The sequence below is a fragment of the Mustelus asterias genome, chromosome 3 (genome assembly GCF_964213995.1).
Source record: "Mustelus asterias chromosome 3, sMusAst1.hap1.1, whole genome shotgun sequence".
NCBI lineage: Eukaryota > Metazoa > Chordata > Chondrichthyes > Carcharhiniformes > Triakidae > Mustelus > Mustelus asterias.
In genome coordinates, this window is record NC_135803.1 from 20,214,167 (window position 1) to 20,230,627 (window position 16,461).

General features: G+C 44.8%; 1 protein-coding gene across 1 annotated transcript in view; it reads left to right on the plus strand.

Annotated features, from left to right (window-relative positions):
• LOC144485955 (sodium/hydrogen exchanger 9-like) overlaps positions 1 to 16,461 on the plus strand; it is a 285,192-nt gene that overhangs the window by 88,862 nt on the left and 179,869 nt on the right. The window contains exon 6 of the mRNA XM_078204030.1: positions 4,908 to 5,013. Within this exon, the coding sequence (XP_078060156.1) occupies positions 4,908 to 5,013 (106 nt within the window). The remainder of the gene's footprint in view (positions 1 to 4,907; positions 5,014 to 16,461) is intronic.

Sequence of the window (16,461 nt, forward strand, 5' to 3'; positions counted from 1 at the left end):
TCAGCATCCACCCTGTCAAGATCCCTTAGGATCTTGTATGTTTCAATAAGACCACCTCCCATTCCTCTAAACTCCAATGGATAGAGGGCAAACCTGTCCAACCTATCTTCAAGATAATCCCCTTATCCCAGGGATCAGTGAGTGAACCTTCTCTGAACTGCTTCTAATGTAGATATATCCTTTCTTTAATAAAAAGATCAAAACAGTATTCTAGGTGTGGTCTCACCAATGCCCTGCACAACTGTAGCAAAACATCAATAGAAAATGCTGGAAAATTTCAGCATATCTAAGAGCATCTTCAGAGAGAGAAAAGAGCCACCATTTTGATTTTGAGTCCGGATGACTCTTCAGATAATCCTCTCTCCAAGATGCTGTCAGACCTGCTGAGATTTTCCAGCATTTTCTGTTTCTTGATTCAAATCCCAGCATCTTCAGTATTTTGCTTTTATATTATTGGAGCAAAACATCCCTACTTTTATATTCCGTTTGCTTTGCGATAAACACCAGCATTCCATTTGCCTTCCTCATCACATGCTGTACCTGTATACTAACCTTTTGTCATGCAAGTACTGGGGCACTCAAATCTCTCTGTACTTTGGAGTTTTATAATCTTTCTCCATTTAAATAACATGCAGCTTTTCTGTTCTTTCTCCCAGAGTGGGCAAGTTCACGTTTTCTCACATTATACCCCATCTGCCAAATTTTCTGTCTCTCTATTTTCTAATCTGATGGATTCATTCCAAAAACTAGGGAGTTTTGGAAAATTAACCTTTCTCTCGATATCTGCATGGGTTTCTTACGGGTACACCGGTTTCCCCTCTCAGTCTAAAGATGTGCGGGTTAGGTTGATAGGCCATGCTCAATTACTCCTTAGTATCAGGGGGATTAGTGAGGGTAAATACGGGGGTGGGGCAGGGTGGGATTGTTGTCGGTGCAGTCTTGATGGGCCGAATGGCCTCCTCCTGCACTGTAGGAATTTCTATGATTCTTTTAAAACCCACGGACATTGTCTGTCAGGACCTGGTGACTTGGCAGCTTCTAATAATTGTCTTTGTACTATTTCCCTGGTGGTTATAATCATTTTAAGGTCCTTCCCCCCGTTTCAACTCTTGACTTGCAATTATTTGCGATGTTATTTATGTCTTCTCTAGTGAAAGCAGGAAAAAAATATCTGTTCAATGCACCAGCCATTTCCTATCTCCCCATCATTAATTCTCCAGAGTTACACACTGGAGGAGCAACTCTTACTTTAGTTGCACTTTTCCTTCTTAAATACCTGTATCAACTCTTCCACCGGAATTCCACGCCCGCCACGGAATCGGAGCGGGTGAGGGGCGGACAATGGAAATGTCCGTTGACCTCGGGCGGGAATTTCCGGTCTCACTCGAGCGAGGCGGTAAAATCTCGCCCTGACTGTCAGCTTTTATATTTCCAACTTTCACTCATACTCTAATTTCTCCCTCCCGTTTTTTAGTCGTCTTTGCACATTTCTATATTTCTGTCCAACTTTCTGAACTGCCACAAATCTTCACAGAATTGTAACCTTTTCTTTCACTTTAAAGCTTAAAGTTTGTTTATGAGTGTCACAAATAGGCTTACATTAACACTGCAATGAAGTGACTGTGAAAATCCCCAAGTCGCCACATAGTGCCTGTTCGGGTGCATTGAGGGAGAATTTAGCATGGCCAATGCACCTAACCAGCACACCTTTTCGACTTTGATACTATAATTTAACTTCCTTAGTTCTCCATGAATAATACATCCTTCTTCCACAGTTTTTCTTTCTTACTGGAATGAATCTTTACTGAGTGTTATGAAGGAAGGTATTTCCTTCAATGTTGTCTGCCACTGAATCTCTAACCCGTAACCTCATTTTTCAGCTCACCATAGTTTCTCCATACTTGTATAATTTTATTCAAATTTAAAACACAAGCCTCACCGCCAATCTTCTTCTACTTCAAATTGAATGCAAAATTCAATTATGTTCTAATCACTGTATACCTAGGGGCTCCTTTACAATGAGCTAATTAATTAATCCTGTCTCACTGCACATTACCAGGTCTAGAACAGCAGGTCTCTGGTTGACTCCAGAATGTGCTGCTCTAAGGAACTGTCCCGAAAGCATTCTGTGAATTCATCTTCCAAACTACCTTGGCTGATCTGTCGTCCTATCTATTTGTGGGTCTCCCATGATGATCACTGTCCCTTTCTGAAACTCCCTCATTATTTCTTCCTTTTATAGAATCCCTACAGTGCAGAAGGAGGCCATTCGGCCCATCGAATCTGCACTGACCACAATCCCACCCGGGCCCTATCCCCATAACCCCATGCATTTACCCTAGCTAATCCCCCTGACACGAAGGGACAGTTTAACATGGCCAATCTACCTAACCCGCACATCTTTGGACTGTGGGAGGAAACCGGAGCACCCAGAGGAAACCCACGCAGACACGGAGAGAATGTGCAAACTCCACACAGACAGTGACCCAAGCCGGGAATCGAACCCGGGTCCCTGGCTTTGCGAGGCAGCGGTGCTAACCACCGTGCCACTCCTGTGCGACAATAAAATACAAGTTATCATTCGAGTTGATTTCATCAATGTGTTTTTGTGGAAATCGGGCTATTTATAGGTAACATAGTTTCTTGTTTCTTCTACATTCCAAGGTGTGGAAACATGTGTGTCAGGGGTGGGAGGGAAGGGGGCAGGGGGGATGGTGTAGGTTTGTTTGGGGGTGGGGGGTGGGGGGTGGAATCAGGGGGTGTAGGTTTCCAGGGGTGTCAGGTGAAATTTGAGAATTGTAACTCAGAACTCTCACTCACCAATCGGAGTTTAAACCTCAGTCAGCGCCAGCCCAAAAGGGCTGCTGCCAACCCAACTCTTTCCGGCTTATAAAAGCAAAATGCTGCTGTTGCTGGAAATCCGAAATAAAAACAGAAAATACTGGATAAGCTCAGCAGGTCTGGCGGCAGCTGTGGAGAGAGAAATAGAGTTAGCATATGGAGTCCATATGAGCCTTCTACACTTTATCTCCAGTACTCCCAATACAGTTTGTACTCTAGCTGCGGCGGCACAGTGGTTAGCACTGCTGCCTCACAGCGCCAGGGACACGGGTTCGATTCCCAGCTTGGGTCACTGTCTGTGCGGAGTTGGCACATTCTCCTTGTGTCTGCGTGGGTTTCCTCCGGGTGCTCCTGTTTCCTCCCACAGTCTGAAAGACATGCTGGTTAGGTGCATTGGCCGTGCTAAATTCTCCCTCAGTGTACCTGAACAGGCAGTGGAGTGTGGCGACTAGGGGATTTTCACAGTAGCTTCATTGCAGTGTTAATGTAAGCCTACTTGTGACACTAATAAATAAACTTAAACTGCAACTTAGCTGATTGGGCTCTTTGTCAAACTAAAAATGGAAGCCTGCACACCGCAACATGTGACATACATGTGGAGCATGTGGGACATGTGCAAGATTATTTGTAACAGACATAAAACACGCTAGGTTCTGATGCAGCTCTCCTACTGGTAGAAATTGGAAAAAGAGATTTTTGAAGGAGGTAGGTAATCATAGAATCCCTATAATACAGAAGGAGGCCATTCGGCCCATTGAGTCTGCACCAACCGCAATCCTACCCAGGCCATATCCCCGTAACCCTGCATATTTACCCTGCTAATCCCCTGACACTAGGGTGGCTAGCATGGTCAATCAACCTAACCCGCACATCTTTTCACTGTGGGAGGAAACCGGAGCACCCGGAGGAAACCCACACAGACACGGGGAGAAGGTGCAGACTCCACACAGACAGTGACCCGAGGCCAGAATTGAACCCGGGTCCCTGGCGCTGAGGCAGCAGTGCTAACCACTGCGCCACCGTGCCACCCTAGTTTGGGAATTTCCTGTCAAATCCGATACTGAAGTTCGGAACCCGTTAACAGAGAGGGGAGTGCAATGGATTGAGGTTTGGAGTCAGATGTTTCACTTTAACAATCAATAATCCTTCATATCTGACAGCTGTTTTAATTTCTCTTTACCTGGTTAACAGTTTGGAAATGTTGGAACAGTCCACTCTGAAGCAAGGTCATCAAGTGCAGAACAGGGTGGGAGGCAGACAACCTTCCTGCAGGTTCCAGAACTCCATGTTATTGAATGTGGAGGCCTGTTGCATGGAGATGTTCTGGATACCGCAGCAGTGTGGGTGTAAAGGACCTTGGCCTCTGGCAGCTTCACTTGTGTGAAAAGCTTTACAAAGCTCCGGTTAGATTGTAAATGGATTCTGCGTGTGGGGTATGAGGGGGTATGGAGGTGGTATGGAGGCATGTAGGGTAGGCATGATGGGTGAGGTATTGAGGGCCTGGCATTCATCATTACAACTGAGCCAATGTCCCAGTAAACAGAGGCTGGCATTGCAGCTGGCTGATCTCGCCATCTGTGCCTACCTTCATTCCTGCCTGCCCCTAACCTCCACTGGGGAGGGGGGAGTGTCCTTAACGGAGGTGGGTTATACAAAACTCTGGCCTCCAAGTCTAGCCATAAAACAAAGGATTCCCCACTCTTGCCGCATCACCTGCTTCACCCAACCACCCACAGGAGGACATGCAGCCGTCCCGCCTTCTGTACCCATGCACTCCTACAGGACAATTGCTCTCCCAGTGTCTGACTGTGCATCTTGGGTCACAAGAGGCCACTCCGATATTCCTGCCTTTTGATGTTGCTGCAGGAGAGTTGCCTAGCAACATGCTGATCAAAGGTTTGCAGGAGCTGTGATGGAGGGACTATCGCCACCCCAGGGTGCCTCAGTCATGTTCAGGCAGCTGAGGTTACCTGGGGCTTCAGGCCTGCTTTTCAGTCAGTGTCGGATGCTGTAGCCTCCCCAATAGTGTTTGAATAAAGTTTGCTCTGTTGTTTTTCCACTCGCAGTGACGGTGCTGGCCATCTTCCATGAGCTCGATGTGGACACGCAACTCTACACGCTGCTGTTCGGGGAGAGCGTTCTGAACGATGCGGTCGCCATCGTCCTGACTTAGTAAGCATACGGGGGTGGGGAGGGGGGGGGGCACATCAAAGCTGCTCTTTCTCATTGACTGATGTCACCTAGGGTGCGTCGGGAACAAGGTGCTGTACTTCAGAGAGACGGGATTTAGACTCACCCCTGTGACCCTCTCCACCCATCATCGCAGCAGAACCTGAAGCTCTGTTTCAATAAAAGGGCATATTGCTTCTAAATTAGAAATCCTGGACATAGATAGTGTTCTGTGCTTTCTATAACCATAAATAATATTCCCTCTTGCTGGATGGTGTGTAATATACTCCCTGTTAGATTAACAAATCACCTCACTGAGGAATAGTTTTTCTACCTCGAATGGTTATAGATTTTGAGCTGGCAGTCTACATTTGCGTCTTCTGTTTTCCCTTTCTTTCCTCTGTTTGCTTTTGATCCATTTGATCTAGGTTGAAGGTGAGGGGCAGGAGGTTTAGGGGGGGATGTGAGGAAAAACTTCTTTTACCCAGAGGGTGGTGACGGTCTGGATTGCACTGCCTGGGAGGGTGGTAGAGGCGGGTTGCCTCACATCCTTTAAAAAGTACCTCGATGAGCACTTGGCACATCATAACATTCAGGGCTATGGGCCAAATGCTGGCAGATGGGATTGGCACAGTAAGAAGTTTAACAACACCAGGTTAAAGATGGGATTAGGCCAGAGTTCAGGTGTTTCTAATGTGTCGGTGCAGACTCGATGGGCTGAAGGGCCTCTTCTGTGCTGTATGATTCTATAATTTTGTCGAATGTAGGGAGGGGCATGAGAGCCCCATTCAGAGTGCAATTTGTGTTCAGAGCCTTACTCTGGATATGACAGGGATTAGTGCTTCGGACAAGAAATGTGTTAAAACAACAACTTTATTAAATATTGAATAAAAAGAATAATGACAATTATAATTGATGATATGATAAAAGAGATAGATAAGTAAAAATACAGATAACTTTGTTGAAAGGGGAAGGCATTTTGTATATATCTGAACAAAAGCAGACAGACAATAATCCCCAAATTGGTCTGTTCCGTGACAGCACCCTAAATTGGTACATACATTACCGTCCCTGAGGATTACCAAGTCGCTAAGTAACCTTATGGATGGACACTACTGTCACTCACTATGCTTCTGGTCTTTTCTTCTACCTTCAGCTGACTAAATCACATTAATGAGCGGGACTCCCAGTCAGTTATTAACATTGACCTGGAGTGCTGTAGATCTGTCATTGCTCAGATGGTGAATTCACCAAGTCTGGCACAGAAGGTTGTCTGCGTTCTGATTTGCTATTATCCAGTGCTTTTTTGGGAACCGCTTCCTCAGGGCTAGTTACTGGACAACTAATGGGTATGAATTTCTTGGGTCAGTAACACCACATGACCAGCACGGAAAGTACCTGAATCAAATATGTGAATGCATTGCCAACTTTTTTTAATGTTCTTTTCTGGGATGTGGGTGGCACTGGCAAGGCCAGCGTTTATTGACTAATTGCCCTTGAACTAAGGGAATTTCAGAGTCAACCACATTGGGGTGGCATGGTGGCACAGTGGTTAGCACTGCTGCCTCACAGCGCCAGGGACCTGGGTTTGATTCCAGCCTTAGGCCACTGTCTGTGTGGAGTCTGCACATTCTCCCCGTGTGGGTTTCCTCCGGGTGCACCGGTTTCCCCCCATAGTCTAAAAGACGTGCTGGTTAGGTGCATTAGCCATGCTAAATCCTCCCTCAGTGCACCCGAACAGGCACCGGAGTGTGGCAACTAGGGGATTTTCATAGTAACTTCATTGCAGTGCTAAAGTAAGCCTACTTGTACTAATAAATAAACTTCAACCACATTGCTGTGGATCTGGAATCACATCTAGGTCAGACAAGTAGATTCAAACCTGGATCCCCAGAGCTTTACCCTGAGTCTCTGGATTACTAGTCCAGTGACAATACCAGCAAGCCACTGCCTCCCCTGTTTATCACTGTATAGTAAGTTTATCTTTTTTTTATTCATTCATGGGACATGGGCGTCGCTGGCTAGCCAGTATCCCTAACTGCCCAAGGGCAGCTGAGAGTCAATCACATTGCTGTGGGTCTGGAGTCACATGTGGGCCAGACCAGGTAAGGACAGCAGAGTTCCTTCCCTAAAGGACATTAGTGAACCAGTAGGGTTTTTCCGACAATCGACAATGGTTTCATGGTCACCAGTAGATTCTTAATTCCAGATTTTTTAAATTAAATTTAAATTCCACCATCTGCCGCGGTGGGATTCAAAACCAGGTCCCCAGAAAATTAGCTGAACTTCTGGATTAATAGTCTAGCGATAAATCACTAGGCCATCGCCTCCTCTACCTGTGTTAACTCAAAACTGTTACTTTACACGAAGCATGATTCAATAATTACCTTTGACTATTTCATCAGCCTCTTGGAATATGAGCATCACATTAACCCCGTCTTCAGTTGGGATTTCCCAATTGTCCGTTGACTTTGCCCTGGTGATTGTTGTTGCCTGGGGACAAGGGGAGGGAAGACGAGACGAAAGTCACTGGGGAAACATAAGAGTGAAGCCGAGGCCCTTTCCCCGGAGTGATGGAACCTAAGTTGGAAGAAGAGTCAGCCTTAACTTCTAAGCGGTACGGCGGGACAGGTGGATGGCACTGCTGCTTCACAGTGCCAGGGACCCGGGTTCGATTCCCGGCTTGGGTCATTGTCTGTGCGGAGTCTGCATGGACTTCCTCTGGGTGCTCCGGTTTCCTCCCACAGTCCGAAAGAAGTGCTGGTTAGGTGGATTGGCCATGCTAAATTCTCCCTCAGTGTTCCCGAACAGGCACTGGAGTGTGGCGATTAGGGGATTTTCACAGTCACTTCATTGCAGTGTTAATGTAAACCTACTTGTGTCACTTATAAATAAACTTAAACTTTAATGATGTTTATGTGCTAGCAGTGAGCTTGAGCAATTTTTGACACTCACCCAAATGTAGTTTTTCATCATCCCTTTCAGTATAGAGAACTAACAGGTGCCAGTGGGTAAAAGAGTGGATTGCATCCGTTTAACTATCTCAATTTGTTGATATAGATCTTATCTGCTGAGGGTGGTGGGAAATATCCCTTTATATTTTTGAATGAAGTCTTCATTTCCCAGTCAGGATGAAGGAGGATTTGATTTATCATTGTCACATGTACTGGGATACAGTGAAAAGTATTGTTTCTTGCACACTATACAGGGAAAACCGTTCATAGAGCACATGGGGGAAAAGGAAAGGGATAGGATGCAGAATGTAGTGTTACAGTCAGAGCTAGGATGTAGAGAAAGATCAGCTTAATATCAGGTAGGTGCATTGAAAAGTCTGATGGCAGCAGGGAAGAAGCTGTTCTTGAGTCGGTTGGTACGTGTTTTCAGACCTTTATATAATTTTCCCGACGGAAGAAGGTGGAAGAGAGAATGTCCGGGTTCATAGAATCATAGAAATCCTACAGTGCAGAAAGAGGCCATTTGGCCCATCAAGTCTGCACCAACCACAATCCCACCCAGGCCCTACCCTCTTATCCCTACATATTTTACCCGCTAATCCCGCTAACCTACGCATCTCAGGACACTAAGGGGCAATTTTAGCATGGCCAATCAACCTAACCCGCACATCTTTGGACTGTGGGAGGAAACTGGAGCACCCGGAGGAAACCCACGCAGACACGAGGAGAATGTGCAAACTCCACACAGACAGTGACCCAAGCTGGGAATCGAACCCAGGTCCCTGGAGCTGTGAAGCAGCAGTGCTAACCACCGTGCTACCATTGTGTGGGGTCCTTAATTATGCTGGCTGCTTTGCTGAGGGCAGTGGGAAGCATAGACGGAGTCAATGGATCGGAGACTGTTTGCGTGGGTGGGTGGCCAGGCTGCTTTCACCCCAGGAACAGAGGGGTTGGGTTGGGATCAGAGGTTGGTACTTTTATAATCCAGGTCTTGATCCCAGCCCACCTCTGACCTGCTCCTTGGGGGTTTAATAACGATGCAGCAAGGGGCGGGCAGCATGTGGGAGAGGCGCAGATCCAGGTTTCCTTTCCAAAACTGCACACCTCTGTCAATGCAGCTCGCCCCTGTCAATATCAGGGCTAATGTGTTTGGGCTTATGTGAAATATTAGTTCATAAAAGTGATTTTAAATTCAGCATTATTACAAAACAAAAACAGGCCATTTCCACAATCTCCTCTTTTTTTACTGACTTTTTTTTCCATTCTCATATTGTCATTCCTTGGGGGAAGGGATTTCAGTCCTGGGAAATGCAACCTGTGCTTTCTGGTTGAGTTAGTCATGGATTACAATTCTAGAAAATGGGATGTGTGGAAACTCCTCAGGGATTTTTGATCATTTCTTATTCAACTCTTTCATCTGGGGAAATTGATTCCAATAAAAGAATTAGTCAGAGAAATGCGGCTCTGCAAGAAGGCTGAGCTAACTGTACAGACTGGAGACTGACGCCACCCACCCCCCTGCATCGTCGGCAGGGAATTGGCACCAAGCTGAAAAAGGCGGTAATAGGGCGGTAGATCCTTCAGCTTTACAACTGCGATGGTTCTCGCTGGTCATCAACTCTGCCCCAACCTGGTATTTGACCCAAACTCTCACTGTGAAACTGCCACAACATCACAGGTGGTAAGAGTCCCTGCACGGGCAAATTCACACAGAAAACACATAAGGATGGTTGAGATGGGGAATAGAAAAGGTCCCACTTTTGCAACTGGTGCATCCTCCTGGTCAGGGTATGTGGGGGCACGGGAGGTGCCACCTTCTCACATAAACCAACCTGTGCTCTACACCTGACCCAGGATCTGCCTGCTGCTGACACTTAGTGCACTCAATACTGAACTCCAGCTCACATAATGAAGAGCGCCAACTTGTTGCTGAAAGAAAGTTTGCTTGTGATGTACAAATGAACAAAAGAAATCCCTTCCCTGATGCGGGCACACAAACTCTGCCAAAAAATATATGTCGGTTCTGCCATTAATGAGTTTTAGGATCACATCAGTTTGTGTTTTGCTTTTTTTCTGTCCTTCGTAGGTAGCAGCAAATTCTCATCACCAAAAACAAGTGAAATAAATCTAAAAATATTATCATATGTTCAGAAGATCTGCCTTCCTTTAACTGTAAAATGTTTGAAGTCTTTAGTTCTCCATAAGAACAAAGAAAATTACGGCACAGGAACAGGCCCTTCGGCCCTCCAAGCCTGCACCGACCATGCTGCCTGACTGAACTAAAACCCCCTCCCCTTCCAAGAACATTCCTGACTTCTTGTTGGGTGACTGACCTGTAGACTGGGGCCAGTAGATGGATTTCAAAACATCATAGAATCTCATCCACATTTCGTGGCCTGTAAATGACTGAAGTTTATTTGCCCTCTAATTCAACCAGGTGTCTTGCATCTCTCTGAGCTTGCATTGGACAGTCCCGTGTATGTTTCGGTTGACATTGTGCTTGGATAGTGATGATCTGTCATTGAAGACAATGTTTCGCCTCCAGTACTTTCTGGATTACCTCATTGTTTTCACTGAACCAATCTTGATGCTTACAAGAGGTAAGGCCAAGGGCCAACAGAGCAGTAGAGTATATCATGTCCCTGAAGGTTGTCCAGTTATGCTCAATGCTCTGAGTGTCCAGGTTTACTGAACACAGGCAACTCTCGAGTTTCTCTGAGAAAGATTAGTTTATGACTGCCTCTTTGATGTTCAGGGGTTTATCGAATGATGATGTAATTAACAGTGAGATGAAGAATGTTGAGTGATGTGAGAAAATGAGGTAAGTGAAGAATGATGAGGTAATGTTCCAGTTTCAAGCATTAATTAATTCGTGGCACATTTGAGCCAAATCTAGACTGCAAACACAGCATTTTATTTAAAAATAAAATCTGCTTACGTGAATGTTCTGCAGTAAAGAGATTAATCTGATCATATTTATTTAAATAGAATCTGGGTGGGATTTTCCATCCCCGCCCCCCCCCCGGCGGCACGTTTTCTGGTAGTGGAGGTGGTTTGCCATTGGTCAGTGGTTGGATCTTTTGATCCTCTGGGGTTTAGCAGCCCCCACCCCCCCCCCCCCCCCCCCCCACTCTCCGTTGTCAGGGAACGCACCACGGGTGGGGCATGGAGGGCGGGGGGTTCACCATTGATGGGACCAGAAAATACCGGTGGTGGGAAGGAACCAGAAAATTTCTATGGGACTCTGTGTTGGAATAGTTCCCAGGGACAAATGTATTTAGGGGAGCTATCTTTTGGTTTGGGATGTACAAGTGGCAGAGGAGTCTTGCACCATTTTCACCATGGCTGGCGAATGTACAACATCAATACATTTTGGTACAATTAGTATTTTTATGAATAAACAGGGAAAACATTTGCCAGGTACTTTTTTTTTCTTGAAGGGAGTGCTCCTTTTAACACTTATTTAACACTACAGAGAATGTGAGCAGGAGCGGAGCACCCAAGAAGGGTTTGCTGGGCCAGTGTGATTAGGACAGTTCAGATGATGAATTGTCAAACAAGTTGTTGCCCATTAATCAGTTAGATTATTCATAAACCTGCTAATTAACTTGGCAACTCCTCCATCCAAAAGGGTTTGTTTACCATTTGACATGATCCCCTTGTTGTGAAGTTGAGTTTATAAAGATGTAAAGGATGTAAAATACTAGAGGGGAAACACCAGTGTGTGGTCCCTTTAAAAACTGGTTTATGTCAGTCCCTTTAAAAGCTGTTTTTGTTCAATGCTGAGATGTTTAAAATGCAGAGTACACACAGATTCTAAATGGCAACATTTGTTTCGAGGACCAGACACTCAGCTAACAGCCCATGAGTTTAAAGAAAACACTCAGCTAAAGGAAACCTATCAGATTTGAATTTGCTGTTGTTGTCAACATCAAACCAATCCGAGGTCATAAGGATTATAAAAGAGGAACTCAACTGCCTTGAGTTCAGTTGAATCAGAAGTTGAGCCAGGAGTTCAACCAGAAGTAGGGCAAGATCAGCTGCCTGCTAGTTCAGAACATCTCTCGAGCCAGGGGTCAGGGCCAGTTCAACTGAAGCAGTTAAAGGCAGTTAAGGGCCACTAGACCAACAGGAGCAGTTAGTCCTTAACTCTTCCAGCTTCAGATAGGTCTTAAGATAACTCGCCCTCTAACCAGTGAAAAGTATCAAATCAGACAGCACTTACAGACAGCGGACAACTACCGAAGAACTCCAAAACTTCCGAACTCTATCAGACCTGGTTGCATATTTTCTTTGAGAGCGAGTAAAATTCTGTTATTACTGTTTTGGTAATGAATGTTCCTTGTGTTTATTTGAACAGCATTTCGGTCGAACTTTCCTTTAATTAGAATGTTACTGGTTTAGTTAAAGCTCCTGTTTCGTTAAAAATAAAATAACTTGTCAATTATTCTCTCAAAGCAAGTGTCAGGTTTTTATGTTTAGAACCTCTAAATGTTAAGGTAGAACAGTTAACACCTTCCCAAACACTTTAACAGATCATGAAGCAAGGCAAAGGAGATTAACCTCTGCGTCTTAACACTTGGGAGCCAAGTCCTTTGCGTGCATTCTGTTGGTTCAGGTGACCTGTTTCTGTTGGCTCAGTGAGGTGTCAGAGTTGCAGAAACCCATTACAGAAGAAGACACATATAACTTTCCAGAAATGCTAGGGAAGCCAGGGCCTAGTGAGAAGGAGGAATTGAAGAAAATTAGTATTAGTAGAAAGTAGTACTGGAGAAATTAATGGGACTGAAAGCTGATAAATCCCCAGGGCCTGGTAATCTACGCCCCAGGGTACTAAAGGAGGTGGCAATGGAAATAATGGATGCATTGGTTACCATCTTCCTTCATTCTGTAGATTCTGACAGATTAGAGGGTGGCAAATGTAACTCCACTATTGGAATATGCTAGAGGCTATTATAAAGGCTGTGATAGAAAATATTTAATAGGATTAGACAAAGTCAACATGGATTTATGAAAGGGAAATCATGTTTGACAAACCTATCAGAGCTTTTTGAGGATGCAACTCGCAGAATAGCTAAGGCAGAACCAGTGGATGTGGTGTATTTGGTTTGTCAGAAAGTTTTTGATAAAGTCCCACATAAGAGGTTAGTGTACAAAATTAAAGCTTGAGGGTAATGTATTCGTATGGATTGAGCATGGATTGAGAATTGGTATCAGACAGGAAACAGACAGTAGGAATAAATCGGTCTTTTTCAGAGTGGAAGGAGGTGACTAGAGAAGTGCCACATGGATCAGTGCCTGGGCCACAGCTATTCACAATATATACCAACAATTTGAATGAGGGAACCAAATGTAATGTTTCCAAGTTGGCTGATGAGAAAGCTATGCAGAATTGTAAATGATGAGGAGGAAGTATAAGAGGTTTCAAGATGATTTAGACAGGTTGGGTGAGTGGGCATTACATGGACGTAACATAATGTGGATAAGGGTGAAGTTATCGACTTCAGTAAGAGAAACAGAATGGCAGGGTATTATTTAAATGGTCGTAGATTGGGAAATGTTGATGTACAAAGGGACCTGGGTGTCCTTGTACACCAATCACTGAAAGCAAGCATGCAAGTGCAACAAGCAGTTAGGAAGACAAATTATATGTTGGGCTTCATTGCGAGAGGATTTGAATACAGGAGCAGTGACTCTTACTGCAGCTGTACAGAGCCTTGGTGAGACCACACCTGGGGTATTGTGTACAGTTTTGGCCTCCTTCCCTTATATCTCTTTATGAGTAGATATACTTGCCATAGAGGGAGTGCAGCAAAGGTTCACCATATTGATTCCTGGCATGGCAGGATTCTTGTATGAGGAGGGATAGGTTTAAATAGGCCTATATTCATTGAGTTTAGAAGAATGAGAGGGGATCTCATTGAAGCATGTGGATTTCTGACAGCTGGACCGGGATGACGTTTCTTCTGGCTGGTGGTCTGGAACAAGCAGTCACTCTCAGGATATGGGATAGGCCATTGAGGACTGAGCTGAGGAGAAATATTTTCACACACAGGGTGGTGAACATGTGGAATTCTGTACCTACATAAGGCTGTGGAGACCAAATCACTGAATATAATTAAGGAAAGAAACAGAATTCTAGACACTAAAGGTGTCAAGGGGAATGGGGAGAGAGCAAGAGTATGGCATTGAGACAGAGGATCAGCCATGATCATATTGAATGGTGGAGCAGGCTTGATGGGCTGAAATGCCTACCTCTGCTCCTATTTTCTATGTTTCTGTAAGTATGAGTTTCTGAACCAAGTTGCTCAGACATTTGTGGAAATTGAGTTTCTGTTCTCCCAATACGGAGTACATAGAGACACACACAACTTGCTTAAATCCAGGGAGCTTAGGTTCAGGTTGGCAAATGCAAGACTTAGGGCCCCCTGTTAATGTACAGGAATATTGCTGCCCTTCACCCAGTTAAAGCTGCATAGCATGCCAACACAGCGTTGAAAAACTTCCAGCTAGTTATTCAGTTCAGCCCCGTGCACCCTTAAGACAGTGGCTGTCAGAATGTGCGGTTAAATGGAAAGAATTCAGCCCATGATCAATGTACTTTTCCAAATCATGTTGATATGCCACACTCCCAGGTCAGTTATGAACAGTGCACTGGAATGCTGCAGATCTATCATGGCTCAAATATTGAATTTATGAAGTTTGGCACAGAAAGTTGTTTTTGTTCTGATGTGCTATTTTGGGAACCACCTTTAGTCCAAAAAGGCTCTGCCTAGTTACAACTTCCACTCCCTCAGAGAGATAGTCACTGGACGTTGGATAACTGTTGGGTATGAATTTCCTGGGTCAGTAACATCACATGACCAGCATGGAAAGTACATGAATAAAATATGTAAATGCTCTGCCAATGTTCTTTGATACTCTTTCATGAGATGTGGGTATTGCTGACAAGGCAAACATTTATTGCCCATCCCTAATTGCCCTTAAAATGAGTGACTCACCAGGCTATTTCAGAGGGTAGCTAAAACCCACAACGCTGAGGTCTGGAGTCAGATATGTAGACTAGACCAGGTAAGGATGGCAGATTTCCTTCTCTAAAGGGCATCTGTGAACCAGATGGGTTTTTACAACAATCAATGATAGTTTCATTGTCATCACTGCTACAACACTGGTATTTATCTGGTAGTTTGGAAATTTGCCCAGGTATGTCCTGTACACAGAAAAACAGGACAATTCCAACGCGGCCAATTACCACCCCATTGGTCCACTCTTGATAATCAGTGAAGTCATGAAATGTGTCATCAACAGTACGATCAAGCGGCACTTGCTTAGCAATAATTCACGTTCAGTTTGGGTTCTGCTAGGGTCATTCATATCCTGACATCATTATAGTCTTGGTTCAAACATGGACAAAAGAGCTGAATTACAGAGGTGAGGTGAGAGGGTCTGCCCTTGACATCAAGACAGTATTTGACCTTGTATGGCATCAAGGAGCCCGAGCCAAACTGGAGTAAATGGGAATCGGGAGAAACCTCTCCTGGTTGGAGTCATACCTGGCACAAAAGAAGACGGCTGTGGTTGTCGGAGGTCAATCATCTCAGCTCCAGGATATTGCTGCAGAAGTCCCTCAGGGTAGTGTCCTAGGCCCAACCATCTTCAGCTGCCTCATCAATGACCTTCCATCTTACTGTCAGAAGTGGGGATGTTCATTGATGTGCAATGTTCAGCGCCATTCGCAACTCCTCAGAAACTGAAAAATTCTATGTCCATATGCATCAATACCAGGACAATATTCAGGCTTGGGCTGACAAGTGGCAAGAACCATTCACATCACATAGTGCCAGGCAATGGCCATCACCAAAAAGAGAGATTCTAACCATCGCCCCTTGGCATTCAATGACATTCCCATCACTGAATCCCCCACTGACAGCATCCCAGAATTTACCATTGACCAGAAACTGAATTAGACCAGCCATATAAATATTGTGGCGACAAGAACAGATCAGAGGTTAGGAATCCTGCAGCGAGTAACTCACCTCCTGACTCCTCAAAGCCTGTCCACAATCTACAATAAGCGTTTTAACAACACCAGGTTAAAGTCCAACAGGTTTATTTGGTAGCAAATGCCATTTGCTTTCGGAGCCCTGCTCCTTCGTCAGATGGAGTGGATATCTGCTCTCAAACAGGGCATACAGAGACACAAAATCAAGTTACAGAATAATGATTAGAATGCAAATCCTTACAGCTAATCAAATCTTAAAGATACAGACAATGTGAGTGGAGGGAGCATTAGGCACAGGTTAAAGAAATGTGTATTGTCTCCAGACAGGACTATCACACTATGTCACACTATCGGTAACCCCCACAGCTTGCCTCCTGGACTTGCAGAATCTCACTGGCTGTCCTGTCTGGAGACAATACACATTTCTTTAACCTGTGCCTAATGCTCCCTCCACTCACATTGTCTGTATCTTTAAGACTTGATTAGCTGTAAAGA